This window comes from Indicator indicator, chromosome 11 (assembly GCF_027791375.1).
Source record: "Indicator indicator isolate 239-I01 chromosome 11, UM_Iind_1.1, whole genome shotgun sequence".
NCBI lineage: Eukaryota > Metazoa > Chordata > Aves > Piciformes > Indicatoridae > Indicator > Indicator indicator.
In genome coordinates this window covers 16,454,277-16,474,951 of record NC_072020.1, presented here as the reverse complement: position 1 = coordinate 16,474,951, position 20,675 = coordinate 16,454,277, and the positions used below count along the sequence as shown (strand labels likewise).

Genomic DNA, 20,675 nt, shown 5'->3' with positions numbered 1-20,675 from the left:
GAGCTTGCAGGGCTTTGCCAACCCAAACCTTTCTGTAATTCCATGATAAGGAAGGGTCTCAAGCCTGGGTGTCTTGAATGTTGTTTCCAAAGGAAGAGGCAGATGTGATAAAAATCCCCTGTAAGCCTGTTTGGGCCAGAAAGCTTTTCAGTAAATATTTTTAGAGCTGGCTGCAGGTCTCTGAGGATGGACCTTTGCCATTTACCAAGGGCAGCAGAATCCCTGCAGTCAACCCTGCACAGGGCAGCTTTCATCCCAGCTTTTAAAGGCTTGGTTTATGAAGAAGGTGCAGAATGAGCAGGGGGAGCTTTGCAGTCTGCTCGTTGGAACTGCAGCCAGCACAGGGCATGTGACTGCAGCTTATCATTTACAGACTGAGTTGCTCAGTTTTGGTGTGGTCCCTGTGCCTTTGTCATTCAAAACACAATGACAGAACTGAGACGCCCTGGAGCTACAATAAATGTAGAGTTCTGGCATCAAGGCACCCTCAGCAAAAACCTCAGTTTGTCAGTGACACCAAGGTGAGTGGTGTGGTCACCACACTGCAGGGACATTATCCAGACGGACCTCATGATGTTCAACAGAGCTGAGGGCATGGGGTTGCTCCTGGAGCAGGGCAATGCCAAGCACAAACCCAGGCTGGTGGAGAATGGCTGGAGAGCAGAGCTGAGGAGAAGGACTTGGGGGTGCTGGGTGAGGAGCAGCTCCCCATGAGCCAGCAACGTGAGCTGGCAGCCCAGAAACCAACCCTGTGCTGGGCTGCATCCAAAGCAGTGTGGGCAGCAGGGGCAGGGAGGGGATTCTGCCCCTCGGCTCTGCTGAGAGCACACCTGCAGTGCTAGGGCCAGCTCTGGAGTCCCCAGCACAAGAAGGACATGGAACTGCTAGAGTGGGGTCAGAGGCCACCAAGATGTCCCGAGGGCTGGAGCCAGGATGCTGTGGGGACTTCTCGGCCACTTGGCTTGCATGGTGCACCCTGATTCTCCGGGTGGAATTTGCCACCCCCCGAAGATTCGGCCCCGTCAGCGCCTGCCCGCAGCTGAGGGCAAAGCAGGACGCGCAGGGCCCTGCCGGCTGAAGCGGAGCCGCTCGAGGGCCGGAGCGCTGCGCGCAGGCGGAGCCGGGGCGGGGAGCACAGAGCGGGGCCTGCCCGCGGCCTGAGCCCCGGCGGCGGGAGGCGGCTCCGCCTCGCTCCCGTGGCAACGGAGCCGGGCGGCGCTGCTGCTGCGGGCGGCCTGCGCCATGTCCTCCCTGGCCGCGGCCAAGGCCCCCGCCTCACGGGCAGCCTCTCGCTCCCCGGCCGCCGGCCTCTCGCCCGGGAAGGTGGAGGACCGCAGCGCGGAGCTCGCAGCCGCCCAGGTGAGATCCCCGCGGCCAAGGAAGCACCCACCGGGCCGGGAGGTGCTCCCCTTGGCCCAGCCTTGGTCCTGCCACATCAGTCTGACCCCAGCATGGGGGGAGTTGGAAGGGACCTCTGGAAATCATCCAGTCCAAGCCCCGGCCAAAGCAGGGTCACCCAGGATAAATCCCACAGGAATATGGCCACATGGGTCTCGAAAGCCTCCAGAGAAGGAGACTCCACAGCCTCTCTGGGCAGCCTGCTCCAGGGCTCCAGCACCCTCATACCAAACAAGTTTCTCCTTAAGCTCAAGTGACACCTCCTGGGTTCCAGTCTGTGCCCACTGCCCCTTGTCCTGTCTCTGGGCACCACTGACAAGAGTTCAGCCCCATCCTCTTCCACCCAGCCTTTAGTTCTTGATGAGCGTTAATCAGATCGCCTCTGGGGCTGCTCTGCTTCAGGCCCCTCAGCATCTTTGTGGCTCCAAGCAGTTCCCTGTCCCTCTTGAACTGGGGAGCCCAAACTGGATTTGGTACTCCGGATGTGGCCTCGCCAGGGCAGAGCAAGTAGAGGGGGAGGAGAACCTCCCTTGAGCTGCTGGCCACAGTCTTCTTAATCCCCACAACGTCTGAGTTGTGCTCCACATTCAGCCTAAATTTACCCATCCCTGGGTAGATTTACAATCATAGAATCACAGAATTGTTCTGGGTGGAAAAGCCCTCCAGGATCATCTAGTCCAACTATCAGCCCAACACCACTATGGCTGCTAAGGCGTGTCGCCATGTGCCATGGCCACACATTTTTTTCTGTGCTGGCTGAAAGCAACAAGGTTTAAGCACTTTTCAGATCACAGTCTGAAAAAAAAACCCAGCTCAAGGTGTGGCTTTTGCAGGACACACAGTCGAGGCCAGTGGATCTGAGTCGTGTCATCAAACTGCTGGAAGGTTCGGACTCAGTAAGTAGGGCTGATGCCTCCTTATCTCCTCTGCACAGGTGGGGATGGGGCTCAGCAGAATGCTTTACACAATCTCTGTAGCACCTGCCCTAAATAAACCCGGTGGCACTGCTGGCTTGGCCTGCAGGCCACAGAGACAAAAGTTTGTGGTGGTGGTTGAACACTTGCATAAATGGCCAGTGTAGCAGAAAATGGTACCACCAATGCTTTATGTGGAATATAGCAGAGAATTGGTTGGGGTGGAAAAGCTCTCTAAGACCATTCAGTCCAACCAGCAACTCAACACCACTAAACCATGGCCATGTGGTGTTTCTGCAGCACGTCTAGGGATGGGGACTCCACCCACCTCCTTGGGCAGCTTGTGCCAGTTCCTGATCCCTCTTGGAGGGAAGACGTTTTTCCTAGTCTCCAACCTAAACCTCCTCTGGCACAGTTTTGGGCCATTTCCTCTGGTTCTGTCACCTCTTGTCCTATCACCTCTCTGTATATAACCCAGTATGTCCTCAGGCAGGTTTTCCCCAAGACAGTTAAGACAAAAGGCTGTGCTTTTAGAAACCAGGCCTGCAATAATTCTAGCTTCTTTGGGAGGTTTTAGTGCTGACACCTTTAGAAACACAAATCCAGGCATAGTTACTGGAAGTATGTGAGGAATTTGTGTCATTGCCCAAGTTAACTGCTAACAGTTCTGCAGGGAGGGGCTTTTAGGAGAAGGAGAAATACACAAAGTTCAGAGCTGAGCAAATATAACTGCCTAGAAACACAAGAGAGTGTAAGCTCAGGCATAGAGTGGTAGGGCTTGGAAGGCACATCCAGATATCATCCAGTCCAACCCCCCTACCCAGGCAGGATCACCTAGAGAAGGTCACGCAGGAAAACATCCTGATGGGTTTGGAATGTCTCCAGAGATGGAGACTCCACCACCTTTCTGGGCAGCCTGGATGCAAGGTGCAGCAGAGGAGATTCCACATGAACATAAGGAAAAACTTTTTCCCTGTAAGGATGCCAGAACCCTGGAGCAGGCTGCCCAGAGAGGTGGTGGAGTCTCCTGTCTCTGGAGACATTCCAAACCCACCTGGATGTGTTCCTGTGTGACCTGCACCAGGTGATCCTGCTGTGGCAGCAGGGTTGGACTGGATAATCTCTGGAGGTCTGTTCCACCCCCTGCCATGCCATGGCTCTGTGTGAGTTCTGCAAAGCACTGACACTCCCTGGCATGCTCTCACTTTGCTGTTTGCAGCCTGGGAGGTGCAGCCCATTCCGTAGAGATGCATTTGTGTGCATCTGTGGCCATGTGTGGGGTTGGTTGAGTTTTCTTAGCTGACTTTCACTGGCTCCCACACATTTGAAGGCAGAAGGAGCCCCACATTTGGACACAAAGCAGGGGTTTTAAAAGCCCGTGCAGTTACAAGAGCAGACTCCACACTGAGAAATGAGATTTAATCAAGGAGCTAATCTTGCTGCAAAGTACCTTTGGAGTTCTGTTGTGTCTTGTGATTTTTTTAATGAGGTTTCCACTTTCATGGAAACTGAAGAGGATAAACAGAATTGTTTAATGTTCCTGCAATTAAAACCTGCTCTTTTGTTCTTTCACTGTAGATAGACTTGGAGAAAGAGCAGCTGAAAGCTCTGAAGAAGGTAGTCAAGCATTTCGGAACTGGGCTTGTATCCTTTCTGCCACTGCAGGGTTGTTGAAGGTGTGGTGATTTGTGGCTGAGAATGCTCTGGTTGCTCAGCAGAGAAGGGTGTTGGGCTTCCACACAATGTTCTCATCACTGGCCTTCTCTTGCACACACAGCCAAGGCTGGGAGCTTAGCAAGAGTCTTGGGTGCTAGCTTCATTTGCTACAAGACTCAGCAGAGAGATCTGTGAGTTCAGCTGATAAGCAGCCTTTATCAGATCTGCAAGGTTTACTCCTGTAAAAGCAAGGCTGCCCCAAAGCCCCTGAGCTTTGCCCCGCCTTAGACAGCTATCTGTGAAAGCATTGCTCTTCTTCTGGCTTGGTTGTGTCTTTGCAGTGTGCTGAATGCAGCTCTCAGCTTCTTCATAGCTGTGCAATCAATCTGATTTCCTTCACTGGAAAGTAAAAGCCCCTCAAGGATCTGGCCCAAGTCATGGACATTCTGAACCTGTGTGCAGAGAAAGTGAATGAGCAAGCAGCTTTCACTGACCCTTTGGTTCAGCTTATCAAATTATGTGGGTAAGTTCCTCATCCCTCCTAGGGGTTCAAACTTTGCGTATCAACACAGAACCCTAGAACTGTTTGGGTTGGAAAAACCCTCAAAGATCATCAAGTCCAGCCATCAGCCCAGCACCCATGGCCAACATGTTGATGTTTTCTAAGGCAGCTGGCAGACCCATCCAAGTATCTGTCTGCGAGGCAGCTGTTAAATCACCTTCCCTCTTCATGAGCTCTCTTTCCCTGAGGCCAGTTTCTGCTGGCAGGAAGGAGGACCCCACTGCAGCAGTTCAACGTCTGTGGAGCTTCCTGTTGCATCAATCAAAGCTGTGTGATGCACAGCTGTATCCTCGGCTTGCTTGGAGGCAGCATTCCCCAAGGTGTCTTCTTGCCTGAAGAAGTTGTTCTGGGACTGCTTGCTCAAAAGACTGAGCAGCCAGGTCCTGCTGAGGTTGCGTTTTACTGTTCCAAACAAGCGCTCTGAGCGAGCTTAATAACCTGAGGTGACACCAGGGCACTGTAATACTTGAAGGTAAGCTTGAGGAAATGAGAAACCATCTCACAGAAGACAAAGAACCGCAACAGCTGGAGGGTTTTGGGGTTTATAACTGCTTTAAAAGCACATTGCATGAACTTTTGGGTGTCTTCGTTGTTGTACTGTACTTGAAATGAGGTGCAGATACAAGTTTGGTCTTATCCACAGCTGTCAGCAGCCTTATCCTCAGTAACTGAATGAAGTGACCTGTGGAATATTTGTAACTACAGCTACTGCTGCATTTAATTACAGCTGGAGAGAGTAAAGCAGAGAATCAAAGAATCACTGGAGGGTTTTGGTTAGAAAAGCCCTTTAAGATCACCAGGTCCAACCATTCTCTAGCTCTACCAAGGATACCAGACAGAAACCAAGTGGAAGAGTAAACCAGATAATCCAGCAGGTTTTTACACAGCTTCCTCTTAGCTGCTGAGTGTGAGAGAGACAGAGCTGAGCTGTTGAGTGTGAGCAACACAGAAGTTCTCATTTCTTGGGTGTACAAAACTTGTCTGGCTCTGTTGGTTGCCCGGGCAGCAGCAATTTCCTGCTCTCGTTTGCTGCCCCGCAGTGGAAGCAGGAGCAAATGCATCCCCGAGTTCCGTTCTGCTGCCGCAAGAGTTGAGACAAAGCCAAGATGGAACGTTTACAGTCCATAAAACGTTGTAAGGAGGACTTCTCCTCTCTCCCAGGAGCTCAGCAGTCATGGTGGTTTCTGCAGAGATTGTCTGTTGGAAGATTGCAGCCCTGGGGTTGGCTTTAATTAATAATAAATAAATAAATAAATGTTTACATAAATAAATAAATAAATAAAAATTTGTGTGCTCTGGAAATCCCCCCCCTCACCTCATCCACTGCTTCACATGGCAAAGAGCTGCCTTGTTGTGTGCTGAAGCAGCTTGGTGCAGCAAGGATTTGCTCAGCTCCAGTCCCGGTTGCAGCTGTGACACAGATTCCTGGCCTAAAGCAGCAGAGAAGTAGACTCAGGATTGCTTAGACCTCACACGCCCTAATTACAAGAAAAGAGATGGACAGCAGGCTGGGAGCCTCCACAGCTTCTCTGGGCAGCCTGTCCCAGTGCCTCACCACCCTCCTGGGCAAGAATTGCTTCCTCATGGCTCATCTCAATCCAGCTCCTTCCAGTCTGAAGCCATCCCCACCTTGTCCTCTCCCTCTAGGCCTTTGTCAGAATTGCCAAAGCGTAGCTTCCAGGTGATAGCCCTGGGATGAGCACTGCAAAGGATGTGTTTGTCCTGGGAAAAGTGTCTTGAGGCACCAGGGAAAAAGAGGAAAGCCACTGAGCTTTCTTGGTGATGTGACTACAGAATCACATCACCAAGAGCAGTAGGGGCTGCAGGGACATCTGTAGGTCCTGCAGTCCAGCTCCCATGCAGTGTGTCCACCTGCAGTGTTTGAAGCATTGCTGTGATGTTTTTAAATCTCATTTGCAGGTTGCCCTTCCTACAGAAGAAATTCTCTGATGAGATGAGCTACTCTGAGACGGCTTCCAAATGCATTGCCCAGCTGGGTGAGTGCAAACCTGTGTGCCACAAGGACATTATTAGTGCCATACTAAAATGAACATGAGCATCAGCACCAGCTCCAGCTCTTGCTGTCTCCTTAGCAAATGTCAGTCATTCCTTCCATTATCCATCCACTCCTCTCTGCTTTTTAGTGTTAGAAACCATTCTTTGCTGTGCAGCTGACCTGGCAGAAGCAGCTGTCTGCCAGTGTCAGAAGCCATGGGGGATAACTTTATCCCTACAGCTAAGAACTGAGCCTGTCTCCAGCCTACATAGTTTCATTTTGTTCTGAGAAGTTGATGTATTGCTCTGAACACTGAAGGCAGGCAGCACTCATCCTTCTTGCTCTTTCACAGCCAGCTGGGAGAAGCTTGAGGAGGGCAGATTGAGACTGGAGATGAGGAAGAAATTATTGACAGTGAGGGTGGGGAGGCACTGGAACAGGTTGCTTGGGGCGCTTATGGATGCCCCCTCCTAGGAGGTGTTCAAGGCCAGGTTGGATGAGGTCTTGAGCAATCTGGGCTGGTGGGAGGTATCCCTGCCTATGGCAGGGGGCTGGAGCTTTGTCAATGCCATTTTCTTTTCTGTCTCTGGCAGGTTATTTGATGAGGGTGCCAAGCTCTCAAGTGAGAATAGAAATTTGTAAGTGTGTTGTTCACTTTTATGACATGGAGCCACCGAGGAAGCTACAGTCAGGTACAACTCTGTTCCACTATCACAGGGAATCAAGTGGTTTGTGATCCCAGCTCCTTTAGGATGGCTTTTTAGCTTTTTTTTGTTGTTGTTCTTCATAATTGTTCAGAGGATTGTAGAATAAGAGAGTCACAGATTGCATTGGGTTGGAAGGGACCCTCCAAGGTCACCTTGTTCACCCATGCTGCAGTCAGCAGGGACACCTCCAACTAGATCAGGCTGCCCCGGGGACACATCAAGTCTGACCTTGAATGTCTCCTGGGATGGGGCCTCAACCACATTCCTGGGCAGCCTGTTCCAGTGTCTCACTACCCTCATTGGGCAGAGCTCCCTCCTGTATTCGACATTCTTCCTGTATTTCATGTAGTAAATATGGAACAGTGAATGTGAACTGGAGATGTTTTTATAGCAGTGCATCCTCAGAATCTGGGATGAGTTGATCAGTGTACAAGAAGTTAATGATTACACTTATGGCATCAGGATTAAAGAGCATCCAAAACTGGGAAGTTGTCACAAGTTCTCTGAAATGCGGGCTATGGAGGGAAACCCAGCAGCTGGGATCAGAACTCTAAGAAGGGAAATGTGATTTTCACTTTTGTACAGGCAGCCTGGAGAGCAGCACCTCTGCTTCCACTGCTGGTGCTCGTGAGGGGCAGAGCTCATCCCATCTGAATTTGACTGGCCTGAAATGCTGCCAGGGAAGGTTCAGGTTGGAGATTGGGAAAGATTTCCTTGCTGCAAGAGTGGTCAGGGATTGGAACAGGCTGCCAAGGGAGGTGGTGGAGTACCCATCCCTGGAGGTGTTCCAGAGTTACAGAGAGCAGTGAGGTCTCCTCTCAGCCTTCTCCCCTCCCCTCTCCTCAAGTATGTTGGCTGTGCTGTAGGCACTCTCAATGCTGAGCTCTCAGAAAAGCAGGTTTTTTGTTGTTTTTTTCAGTGGCTTTTAGCTGAAATTTGGTTTCAGTTGGATTCAGGACTAAGGAAGCAGTGAGCTCTCCAAGACAAATCTGTGAGTTGTGAATGTTTGCTGTGTTCTCACTGAAGCTGTTTCTGTTCAGGTTACCAGCCAACAAGTGCAAACTACAAAATTAAGATGGCTGAGCTTGGAGGATTAGCAGAAACTCTGGTTTTATCACTAGCACTGGTAGAAAACCAGCTTCTGGAGAAGCTGTGGGTACTTAAAGCTCTCCAGCACCTCTCCAGCTCTGGTTAGTACAAACTCTTCTTTCAACAGCCTCATTATCTTCCATTGTTTGTTCTCTGAACAGGCCTAAATCAATTAGTGCCCTGCAGGGCATGAATTACTCAGGTTTTCCTCATTTCAGGAGTAAATTGCAGCCTGATGCTGAAGGCTCAAGCAGCCAGCAGGCTTTGTTTGTATCTGGGTGATGCTGACCCCTCAGGACAGCTGCTGTTCCGCTCCTCAGACATCCTCTGGAGCCTCTTAGAGAACACCTCCAAAGAAGAAGTCGTTCATCAGCTCAACAACTTGGAATGCATCCAGTAAGTAGAGAAGCATTTCCTGCATGGATATTGTCCTCTGGAGACAGCCCCAGCATTGGTGTGATGCAGCATTCTGTCTGAAATTCAGACAGAGCCAGGGGAGGCAGGCCTCTCATTCAGTGGTCAGTGTGAACATCTCTGATTGTGCAGAACAGAGGCACTGCTGGATCAGGCCAGAGCCAAGCATCATCCAGACCCCTCCAGCATCTGTTTCTGCGTCAGGCAGTTAGATAGCACTGTGGGCTGTGGCTGGAAACTGCCCAGCAGAGAAAGACCTGGGGGTCCTGGGTGACAGCAGCTGAAGATGAGCCAGGGTGTGCCCAGGTGGCCAAGAAGGAGCCTTGTCCAGCCTGGCCTGGACCAGCAATGGTGTGGCCAGCAGGAGCAGGGCAGGGGTTGTCCCTCTGCGCTCAGCACCAGATTTGTGCATCTCCATTTCATCATGAAGTTTTTTCTCCCCATTTAAGCCCTAAGGATTTGAAAAGCATGAAGCTAAATGAGGATTTGCATACCTAAAGGTGTCTGTAACTAGAACATGGAGAGGTGAAATGCATTGCACTCTCTTCTCAGTACCCTGAAGGAAGTGTTTGTGGAGCTCCTCTTGCATGGATTCCGACGGTCTGACCGCCAGCTGCGGAACGACCTCTTGGTGCTGGCCTCCTTGCTGGCTGCAAACCCTGCAGCACCCATGCTGGTGAGTGCTTGTGCCTCCATACCACACACCAGGAACCCTGAGGGCTGATACATGCTCTACTCTGTTCATCACTCTCAGGGCAGGGATTGTCCCCCTGCACTCAGCACTGGGGAGGCCACACCTGGAGTGCTGGGTTCAGTTTTGGGGCCCTCACTCCAAGAAAGACATTGAGGAGGTGGAGCAGGTCCAGAGAAGGGCAAGGAAGCTGGGGAAGGGTCTGGAGAACAGGACTGGTGAGGAGCAGCTGAGGGACCTGGGGGTGTTTAGTGTGGAAAAGAGAAGGCTGAGGGAAGACCTCATTGCTCTCTACAGCTCCCTGAGAGGAGGCTGGAGCCAGGTGGGAGTTGGTGTCAATTTCCAAAGGCCTGCAGTGACGGAACAAGGGGCAATGGTTTGAAATGAGAGCAGAGCAGATTTGGATTGGATGTGAGGAAGAAGTTCTGCACCATGAGGGTGCTGGAACACTGCAACAGGTTGCCCAGGGAGGTAGCTGAGGCCCCATGCCTGGAGATATTCAAGGTGAGACTGGAGAAGGCTTTGAGCAAGCTGCTCTAGTGGAGGAGCTAAGTGCAGGGGGGTTGGACTGGATGACCTTTGGAGGTCACTTCCTACCCAAACCATTCCAGATTGTGGATTCCAGTAGTGAGTTCCTATGTAGCTTCCCCAGGCAAGTTCAGACTGCATGAGACAAAGGTTTGTTTCACTGTTCAATGTCTAAAAGCTTGATCTCTTTGATAAAATTCTCTTCATCTGCCATGGGTACATCAAACTCTGTTCTGGAGGGGAAAAAAGCAAACCTAAAATTAAATCCTGTGCCTTAATCTCACTGGAATTCAGTTTAATTAATGTATGTTTCTTTCAATGTCTGTTAGGAAAGTGGATTTGCAAAGCTGTTAGTAGTGCTTGCAACATTTACTGAAGGTAAGAGAATTCCTGCTTTGGAGGTAAGAGAATTCCCATAATTACACCACTTTGCTTTAATTCAGAATGGTTGCTGGTTTACCTGTCATTTCCTTCCTAGTTAAAATTCCCAATCCCTTGCTGAAAGGTCTTAAATTGACCAACTCTCCTGAGGACTTTGAGATGAAGAAGTTACTGTTCAATGTCATAGGAGTCTTATCTAAAAACCCCTGTGCTGCACAGGTGAGTTGGAACAGAACAGGAGATAGAGTAAGGTCCTAAGGACCACAGGAGTGTTGTGATAATCTGCTGGACATCTGGCACAGTGCAGGGGACTGAAATCAGGGATTCATAGAACCACAGGATGGTTTGGATTGGAAGGGACCTCAAAGGTCATCCAGTTCCAACCCCCTGCCATGGGCAGGGACACCTCCCACCAGCCCAGCTTGCTCAAGGCCTCATCTACCCTGGCCTTGAACACCTCCAGGGAGGGGCATCCACAACCTCCATGGGCAATGTGTTCCAGTGCCTCACCAAATCAGCTGTTCTTCAAATCTAGAGTTCCTGCAAAGCTTGAGACCATGTCCTGCTGCTTGGAAGCAGCTACAGTCTGTGTTTTACAAGTTAGAAGCAAGGACCATGGCAGGAAAATCAGCAATGTACTGCTGAAATACACCTGGAGAACGTCAAAAGCTCAACACACCACACTCTGTGTGGATGCTGCAGAATGCAACTGGAGTTTGTCTGCACTTGCAGAGCTCACAACATCCTTCCTCATAATAAATCATCTTTCTGGTGCAGGACAGCTGAAGGTGAGTCAGTGCTTTAGCTTTCCTGGTGAAACCTGCAGGCTGCCTCTCTTGCTCTTTCCCTGCAGCTTCTCAGTGACAATGATGTGATGCCAGCCTTGCTTTGTTATGTCAAACCAAACCAGAAGCCTGGGTTTCATGACTGGTCTGCTGCTCAGTATGAAGAACTACAGCTTCATGCAATGGCTGTTTTAGCTTCTGTGGCTCCCCTGTTAGTAGAGAAATACCTGTCCTGCCAGGCAAACACTCTGCTCCTGCTCTTTCTGGAGTGGTGTATGGGCCAAGGTCAGTAGATGCTCATGGCTTCACAGATTCAGAGCACCTAGAATGCTTTGGGTTGGAAGGGACCTCACAATCATCTGGATCCAAGCCCCCTGTCAAAACTTCAGAAGCCCTCCTTGTGATTGCTCCACAGATGCTTTCTCTGGCCAAGGGAACAGTTTCCATGCAAGAGGAGGCCGCGGCAGCAAGCTGGCCCAGATGCGCTACAGCCTGCGGGTGCTGCGCTCTGTGGTGTCCCTCTACCACGGGGCTGTCAGCCTCAGCCTGTGTGACCAGGGAGCAATCAGCCAGCTGCTGGGTAAGGCACAGCTTGCACTGTTCTGCTTCAGTGAGTGCAGCTCTGTGTGCTGTGCTTTGAGTGTCAGCTCTTTTTACTGCTGAGACACTGAAAACCCTCAGTGAACCGAAGATGCCTTTGATTTGGGGTTGGATTTTGTTTAGCACAGAGAACTGAATGAATGAAGCAAAGCAGGCAGCTGGGGAAGCCTTGGTGTTGGATTTCGGAGTGAAATCTGCCCCTTCTCCCCTCATTGTACTGCATGGCATAGAATCAGAGAGTCATTCTGGTTGGTAAAGCCCTTCAAACTCATCCAGCCCAGCCACTGACTCTGCCAATGCTGGGGCTAACCCACCGCCCTCAGCACCACATCTCTGCCTCTGCAAAACACCTCCAGGGATGGGGATTCAGCCACCTCCCTGGGCAGCCTGTGTTAGGCTGTGAGAACCCTTTCAGTCAAGGAGTTTCTTCTCATGCCCAACCTAAACCTCCCCTGGTGCAACTTGAGGACATTCACATCTGTAAAATCTGTTCATTTCCAGATGTCCTAAAGTATGCTGCAGACAAATCTAAGGAGCAGGAAGATGCCATCCTGCTGGAAATCCAAGCTGATCTGTTGTTTCTTCTGTCTGCTCTCTGTGAAAGTGATCTCCACAGAAAGGTATTTGTCTTGTGACCTCCCACTGTGCATGAAGCCTTCAAACATGGTGTACTTTTCACTGAGAGGATGCTGATTCATTATCTCAAACTTCTCTGTGATCACAAAGAGTATCCCCTGCTGTAACAAGTGGGCCACTTTTACTACAATACAAATATTTGATATTTTGCTTTGCACTCTTAGCTGTAGCCCTCAGTAAATATTACTGAAGAGTCATGCTGCTTTAATGAATGTTTCCACAGGAACTCTTCAGCCCTGAAGGAGTGGATCTCCTCATCTCATTCCTTCAGATGGATCCAAAGAAGATACACAGTGGATTGGGCCACAACCGCCTCCTCTTCACTGCCCTCGACTGCTTGTGGTCAGTGAAGTGCTTTAGAGTGCTTTCAGAAGTGTTTGTGATTGCCCAGAAAGGCGGTGAAAGGCTCCAAGGCTGGAGGTGTTCCAAGGCAGGTTGGATGGGGCCTTGAGCAAGCTGGGCTAGCAGGAGGTGTTCCCTGGGACTAGATGATCTTAGAGGTCCCTTCCAACCCCAACCATTCTGTGAGTCTATGATTTGAAGCTGAGAGAAGCAGACCCTGTTGCCATAAAAGCAGCCTTCCTCATCTGACCTGGATTCTACTGGCACAAATTGTCACAGAGCCCTGCATCAAGCTAGATCAGAGATGTGATTGAGCTACCTTTGAGCCTTTTTCACTTAGCTCTAGCTCAACTCCAGATTCTAATCCAGTTCATTGTGAACCTGCCAAATTCTGTGGGTTGCTGCATGCAAGTTGTGCCACCTGCAACAAAGAGCAGTAATTAGGGAGCCTTTAGTTCCACAGTGTAAATGAAAGGCACTGAAGCAGGATTTTTCTGCTGCCTGGAGGTATGCAGCACACCAAATACATTTCTGCAATGAATGGAGTGCAGGAGGTGCTTGTGGAGTGCTCTGAAGTATCAGACTGTGTCTACACAGTGCAATGGTTTCTGTTGAAGGTCTTGTGTGCTTGGCTGCTCCATTGCAGAGGATTCTTTCCTGCAGGGACAAGGCATTGGCCTGCTCCTGGACTTGCTGGCAGTGAGTACTCTGATTGCTCTTGTTCTGGGTGAAAGAGGGATAAAAACATCAGAAATGGCAGTGTGTCTGGGCCAACATCTCCTCAGTCTGCTCCAGTACCAATAAAAAAGAGCTGGTGTGTGTCACTCCCTGGCACAGGAAGGGAGCCACACACCAGGGTACCTGCTCAGGAACGGAGCAGATTCTCCATGGGGCAGGGCTTCTCCATGGGGCTCTGTTTTAAAGGAAATATTTGACAGAGGGAGTTGGAAATTTGTCTAAACGATGTTCTTGTGAAACGCAGCACTCGGAGTGTGTTCTTGTTCTGGGTGACATTGGGGATGTTTAGCCTGGAGAAGAGCAGCCTGAGGGGGGAGCTCATCAATGCTGATCTTCAAGGGTGGGTTGCAGGAGAATGGGACCAGGCTTTGCTCAGTGGTGCCCAGGGACAGGACACAACAGGCAAGGGGCACAAACTGGACCATCAGAAGTTCATCTGAACATGAGGAGGAACTTCTGTAATGTAAGGGTGCTGGAGCCCTGGAGCAGGCTTCCCAGAGAGGTGGTGGAGTCTCCATCTCTGGAGACATTCCAGACCCACCTGGATGTGTTCCTGTGTGACCTTCTCTGGGCGATCTTGGATGATCTCCAGAGGTTCCTTCCATCCCCTTCTGTGACACTGAAAAGCCTGCAATAACTTGATTGCACACTACCCAATTTCTCTGCTCTGTTGGTTTTCTTTTCCCCCTCACCAGTTAAAGCAGAAGAACCTCTGCAATGTCATCCTTGGCATCTTGGTTGAGTTTTGTGACAACCCCAAAACCACTTCACACATCAGCACCTGGCGAGGGGAGAAAGAGCAAACAGCAGCCAGCCTTCTCCTAGAGCTCTGGAGGCAGGAGGAGCTGGAGCTGGGGGTCAGGAGGGATCAATGGGGAAGGATTGTTGGTAAGTTTCATAATGCCTGTGAGGCTGGAAGCAGCTCCTGGATAAAGGACAGCAAAGGCAGGATTTGCTTTTTTCCCTCTGAATCCTGCTGACAATAAACGACAACGTCTAGAGGCTGAGGATGGAGTTCAAACCCCAGACACCTTCTAGCAGTTTTGTTTAGAGTCTGACCACTCCATGGCATTTTCTACACTAGCTGGGAGTGGGCCAGGTGATGTCCAGCAGCATGACCAGGATGTTGAGGAGCTTTTCCAATGCTGCACGGGTCAGCTACTCCAGTTCTTGCAGAGAGGCACCCTGTTCTGTGCTGGGTTGTAAGGAGATGTGAGGAGGGTGCTCTCTTCTCAAATCCTGAGTCCTGCTAATTAACATCTCCTGCTTTCAGAGTCCTAGCCAAGCTATCAAAATTATGTGCATGGTGTCCAGAAATGAATGTGGATCTGGAGGAGGCATCCCAGAGCAGAATGAGTCCATAGCAGCCTGCTGAAGATCCTCACTCTGCCTTACCCAGGCAGCATTTCCCCTGAGTTAACAGCTCTGGGGGCACACAAACCTCCTAACTCTTCTGCTCTTCTTTCTGTCTTTTGAAATGATTAGACATGAAGCAACCCATGGCTGGCAGCTTCCAGAAACAGCAAGAGGTCATTCCCCTGCCTGCCAACTGTCCCAGCTTTGCCATCATGGAAACGTCAGAAAACACTCGGGCCAAGCTCTACTGCTTGTTCTGCAAACTAGGTAGGACAAGAGAGTGGCTACCTCAGGGCCATCTCTGTCATGGAAGTCACCTTAGCCCCTAGCTGTCACCACAGTCACTAGGAAAGGCCAAAGGAACCTCGGAGATGCATCATAGAATCCTAGAATGGGTTGGGTTGGAAGGGACCAGTTCCAGCCCAACCAATTCTGTGGTTCTATGAGAAGAGTGTCTGCCTGGGCAGGGTGTGGTGAAGGTGTTGCACACGGTTGTGTGCCAGAGAAGGTGGTGCCTGTCTTTCAGGATGTTGCATTAAGATCTCTTTATGGTGCTGTCAGTGCTGCCCTAATCCATGTTCTTTCAGGTTTTGAAGACTTGCCTGTCGTATCTGCTAGGGATTCTGTCACCCTTGCCATCATACAGCACTACCTGGACTTCAAAGTGAGTGCTGGGGAAGGAAATCTGCCTGCTGCATCTGCTCTGCAGAGCCAGGGAGCTGGGGCTCAGGAGACAACAACCAGCCAACCCTTCAAGAGCACAGGGCACCTCTAGTTTCACAGGGAAAATGAACCAATAATTAGAATCCTACAATGATTTGGGCTAGAAGGGACCTTTAAGATCATCTGGTTCCAACCACTCTGCTAGGGAGAGCAGCTGAGGGACCTGTGGTTGTCTGGTCTGGAGAAGATGAGACTGAGGGGAGACCTCATTGCTCTCTACAGCTCCCTGAAAGGAGGTTGGTGGGGCTTGGACTCTTCTCCCTAGGAACAAGTGACAGGAGGAGAGGAAATGGCCTCAGGCTGCACCAGGGGAGGCTGAGGTTGGAGTTGAAAATAATTTTTTTGACTGAAAGGGTTCTCACAGCCTGGCACAGGCTGCCCAGGGAGGTGGCTGAATGCCCATCCCTGGAGGTGTTTCCAAGAGGCAGAGATGTGATGCTGAGGGCCATGGCTTAGCCCATGGCAGAGTTAGAGAATAATTGGGCTGGATGTGCTTGAAGCACTTTTCCAGTCTGAACCATTCCATAATTCCATGTGCCTGCAGAAAACGAGCAGGATAACAAGTCTTGCAGGTTCAGGAACCACCCAGACTCAACCCTTAGTTAATGTTCCTGGTGTCTGTGTCCCATGCTGTACTTTGCTCTGCTGAAGGGCACTTTTGGAGTTTAAGCAGCACAACACTGCCCTCTTCTAATGTGCTGTCCTGAGTATCTGCAGCTCTGGAGTCATCTGGGTTCTGCAGTTACCAGCACCCTGTTGCTCATCTGTGGAGCCAATCTTGGTCCTGAGGAGTCTTAGGAAGGGTTATCATGAAAGAATTTGGCATGAAGACTGAAATCTACCCTGAAAAACCAAAGTACAATGAGGAGCAAGATGTTTGCTCCATCATGGTTTGAATGTCTGGAGCTGAAAAAAATGAGGCAAATACCAAAAGCTGTGGTTTGTGTTTCACACACAGGTTGCAGAAGTTTGGAGTGAACTGTGTGAAGAACTGAAAGAAGAATTCAAACTTGTTAGGTCAGATGAGGAAGCCTTGAAAGTTATCTCAGAGGGATCAGAAGACCTTGGGAGAATGGTTGCTGCTCTGCAGACTGAAGTGCTTGAGAACCAACACCATCAAGAGATCCAAGAAGAGGAAAGAACATATGCAAGAGTAAGAGAAGGGGGTGCCAGAGCTCATGGAGGCTTTTTTGTTTTGGTTAATTTATCACAGAACCATAGAATTGTTTGGGTTGGAAAAGCCCTCTGAGATCATCCAGTCCAGCCATCAACCCAACACCACTGTGGCCACTGAACCGTGGCCCCAGGTGCCATGGCCAGAGGGCTGTAATGCTGAGAATGCCCTGGCAGTGCACTGCTTGAGGGTATTTTGATGTGCCAGCAGTGAAATAGAAAGTTCAGTAAAACAAGTTTAACCTCAGCAGTGCCAGCTGGTGTCCCTTTGCCAGCTCTCAGAGAGCAGCATGGAGCGGTGGAGCAGCCAGCAGCAGGGATGAATCAGCAGTGCTGTGAGGAGAAGTGATTCCTGTGGGCCTGTGGAGTTAGTATCATGGAACTGTAGAATCATTTCGGTTAGAGAGGCCCTTCAAGATCATGGAGTCCAACCATTCTCTACCTCTGCTGACCATACCATTCAAACAGCAGGAGCACAGAGCTCGGGGAAGCTCACAAGAGAGGAACAGCAGCACAACTTGTAAATCTCCTTCCCTTACAGATCAAGGCTGCTCACAAGCAGAGAGAGATGGTCACCAAGTCCTGGGAGAGCTTCTTGGCTCGGACATCAAACTACGAGGCACTGAAGGTAAGAGGCCAGAGATGGAGCAGAAGGGACTTTCCCACTCACTTTTGGCAACTGCAAAGCTCCAGACACAACTCTTAGTGAATCAGGGGATATTCAGTAGCAGGTAGAGTGAATTCCGTGTTCACAGAAGAATGATGTGGCTATCCAGAGGAGGCCACCAAGGTGATCCAAGGGCTGGAGCACCTCTGCCCGTGGAGACAGGTAGAGAGAGTTGGGGCTGTTCAGCGTGGAGAAGGCTGTAGGGAGATCTTAGAGCAGCCTTCCAGCATTTGAAGAGGGCTACAGCAGAGCTGGGGAGGCATTTGTGACAAAGGCCTGGAGTGAGAGGACAAGGGGTGATAGCTTCAAACTGGAAGGAGCTAGACTGAGATGAGCCATAAGGAAGCAACTCTTACCCATGAGGGTGGTGAGGCACTGGGAGAGGTTGCCCAGAGAAGCTGTGGAGACTCCAAGCCTGGCAGTGTTGAAAGGCCAGGTTGGCTGGGGCCTTGAGCAAGCTGGTTAAGCCACTAAACCATGTCCCCAGGTGCCATGGCCACACAATTCTTGAACACTTCCAGGCATGGTGACTCCACCGCCTCCCTGGGCAGCCTGTTCCAATCTTGGACCACTCTTGCAGCAAATAAATGTTTCCTCATCTCCAAACTAACCCTCCCCTGGCACAATTTCAGGCCATTCCCTCTTGTTCTGTCACGTGATCCTATGGAGAAGAGACCAACCCCCACCTGGCTCCAGCCTCCCTTCAGAGGCAGAGTCCAGTTACAGCCCAGCAGAGCTGTCAACTCATTACAGATATTCTCTAACAAGGTAACTGATACAATTCAGTTGGATTAAAATAGTTTCTTACTTTTTGTCTGACCCTCTCCAGAAAATGAAAAGGCTTCAGGAAAAGTCAATAGAGGCTCCCAGACTGAAATCCAAGCCTCAGACAGAAGCAGCTCATTCTGCTAGGAAGGGCCTGGGGACCACAGTAAGTAACCCCCAGTGATGGCTGGGGGTTGGGTTTCATCGTCTGTAGGTAGGTTTGGGGCTTACTCTGTCTGGCTGCATGCAGCTGCTCTCTCTGCCTATAGCAGGTAACAACCAACCTGTGTCTCCCACAGAGCATCACTTCCCCTTCTGACAGAGAATCACAGAATGGGTGATCTGAGATCACCCAGCCCAACCATTCTCTTAACTCTGCCAAGGCTGGGGCTAAGCCATGGCCCTCAGCTCCACATCTCTGCCTCCCCTCAGCCTCCTCTTCTCCACACTAAACAACCCTGGTTCCTCACCAGCCCTGTTCTTCAGAGCCCTCCCCAGCTTCCCACACCTGTGGACAAAAGCAAGTAAGAGCTGAGTCCTTTTTTGCCCAAGGGTGTTTAGAAGGCAAACACCTCTGCAGCAGGAGGCCACATCTCTTGGGCACACTGCCTGGAGCAGTGACAAAGGACAGATAGGATGGCAGTTGTGTCCATGGGGCCAGCTTCTTCCCTCCTCCCTGCTAAAGATGAAAATTCAACTCTGATGGTTGTCGCAAACCAGCCAAGGTCAGGCAGTCAGGTGAGCTGCAAGCCCTGGAGGAGCTGCAGTGGTGGGTTGGTGGGTCACAGTTAGCAGCCAGAGGGGTCACTCAGGGAGCTTTACTCAAGGAGCAGAAGCTATTCCATGCTCAGAGCAGTAATGGGACCATACAGTGTCCCTGTCACTGGGGCTGTCCTGGAGCAGCAGGGACAGACAGGTGCATTCTGAGAGGAGAAGGCTCTGGTCCCTCCCTTTTTCTTTGAAACCTTAATGTGGAGTGGAATTCTGAGGACAAGGCCTGGGGCTGAGCACACAAACCTAAACCACCTTGCCATGAAGGCCTGATTTCCCCTTCCTCTGCTGGTGAGATCAGACATGGGGGCAGGAGAGCAGAGCACTGCTGAAGAACCCTCCCTGTCCTTCCCTTCGCATGGCTGGGAATAGTTTGTGACTGGAGTATAGAGTTGGGTGTGGAGCTGGGAAGCTCAGTCTGCATCTCCAGCAGCCTGCATCTCACCCTCCTGGTGGAGCTCTCAGCTGGCTCTCAGTGGCAGCACCAGTCTCAAGCAGTGCATCTGTTCTGTTTTTCAGCCTGGAGCTGGTCGCTTGGTAGCTGCAGGAAGCACACCAGGGTTGACTGGAGGGGCACTGCCTGCTTCAGACCTTGCTCTTGGGAAGCCCTCTGCTGCTGAAGGAGCCTTAAAAAAGATCAAAAGAGTCAAAAGGTTGGGCTGGGTCAGGAGAGGGGCAGCAGCTGTAGAGTAGTGTCCAGAGAGTGCTCCTGCTGTGGTGGTGAGCTAAGCATGGGTAGATACGGGATGAGAGGTGTCTGCTCTGCTTTGATGAGGTTCATGACACACTCTGAGCTCGTGTGAAGATGGGGATGACATCAATAAAGTGCCCACAGAGGATGGCACTGGGTGCCCTGAGTCTGATCATTCTGTGTGGTAGTGTCACCTTACCCTGACCCACCCTCAGCAGGCCCAGGTTAGGTCTCTATCTCTGGTTGACACCTTCCACACATGACATTTTTTTCAGCATCTTTTCCTTGGCTCGTGGCTTGAGTGTGTGGACACTTCACTGGCTGAGGAACTGGCTGATGGCTGGTCCCAAAGAGTGGTGGGGAGTGGAGTTAACCCCAGTTGGTGGCTGGTCACCTGGTGTTCCCAGGGCTCAGTGCTGTGCCAGTTCTCTTTAATGTCTTCATCATGGTCTCGGTGAGGGCACTGAGGCTCCCTCAGCCAGTTTGCAGCTGACACCAAGCTGGAGGCACCCAAACCAGTCTGTGCTCTGTATGAGGCAGGCACTCTGTGTGGTGGATTTCCAGCCCTCTGTGGGGTGTGAAGGTTTCTGCCCTGCTCCTGTCTCAGGGCTGTTTCCTACAGCAATTAAGCCCAGGTTAATGCTTGTAAAAGCCTGGAACACAGCAGGGACAGCACCAGCTGAGAGCACTCAGCCGCCCTCAGTGTTGCCAGCAGCTCTGGGGCTCTGTGCTCAGGAGAAATGGATGAGCTGGCTGCTGAATCTCCCTCAGCTTACCATGCTGTAGTAGTCTGGAGTGTCCAGCCCTGCCCTCCATACAGGTAGCTGTGGGTTTGCAGATGACATTGCTCGACAAGAACAGGACCACTGCTCAGACCTTGCTGGTAGAAAAATACTTTAATTAATCCATGCCTCACCCAAGCAGCGCTAAAACACCAAGTGAGGAGGTGATCAGGGCTTCATCTGCAGAGAAGAAAGGCTGGAGCACACCAGTGGCTTTGCCTGAGCCTCTGCAGCATGTGCTGTACTATTGTGCTGCTGCATCTGGGTGCTGCCTTGCTGAGCTGTCTTCCTTTTTTTCTCCCCTTTTGGC

At 50.9% G+C, this 20,675-nt stretch overlaps 1 protein-coding gene across 1 annotated transcript; it reads left to right on the top strand.

Annotated features, from left to right (window-relative positions):
* Nucleotides 1-1,242: 1,242 nt before the first annotated feature.
* On the top strand, nucleotides 1,243-18,305 carry CFAP69 (cilia and flagella associated protein 69). Its single transcript, XM_054385142.1, has 22 exons — nucleotides 1,243-1,359; nucleotides 2,232-2,294; nucleotides 3,891-3,956; nucleotides 4,382-4,491; nucleotides 6,451-6,527; nucleotides 7,120-7,218; nucleotides 8,274-8,423; nucleotides 8,541-8,718; nucleotides 9,289-9,412; nucleotides 10,285-10,333; nucleotides 10,434-10,555; nucleotides 11,190-11,406; nucleotides 11,537-11,701; nucleotides 12,223-12,341; nucleotides 12,581-12,699; nucleotides 13,317-13,398; nucleotides 14,133-14,325; nucleotides 14,923-15,060; nucleotides 15,297-15,457; nucleotides 16,475-16,669; nucleotides 17,231-17,317; nucleotides 18,186-18,305. The coding sequence occupies exons 1-22, from the start codon at nucleotides 1,243-1,245 to the stop codon at nucleotides 18,303-18,305; spliced, it is 2,751 nt and encodes a 916-aa protein (XP_054241117.1).
* Nucleotides 18,306-20,675: the final 2,370 nt, after the last annotated feature.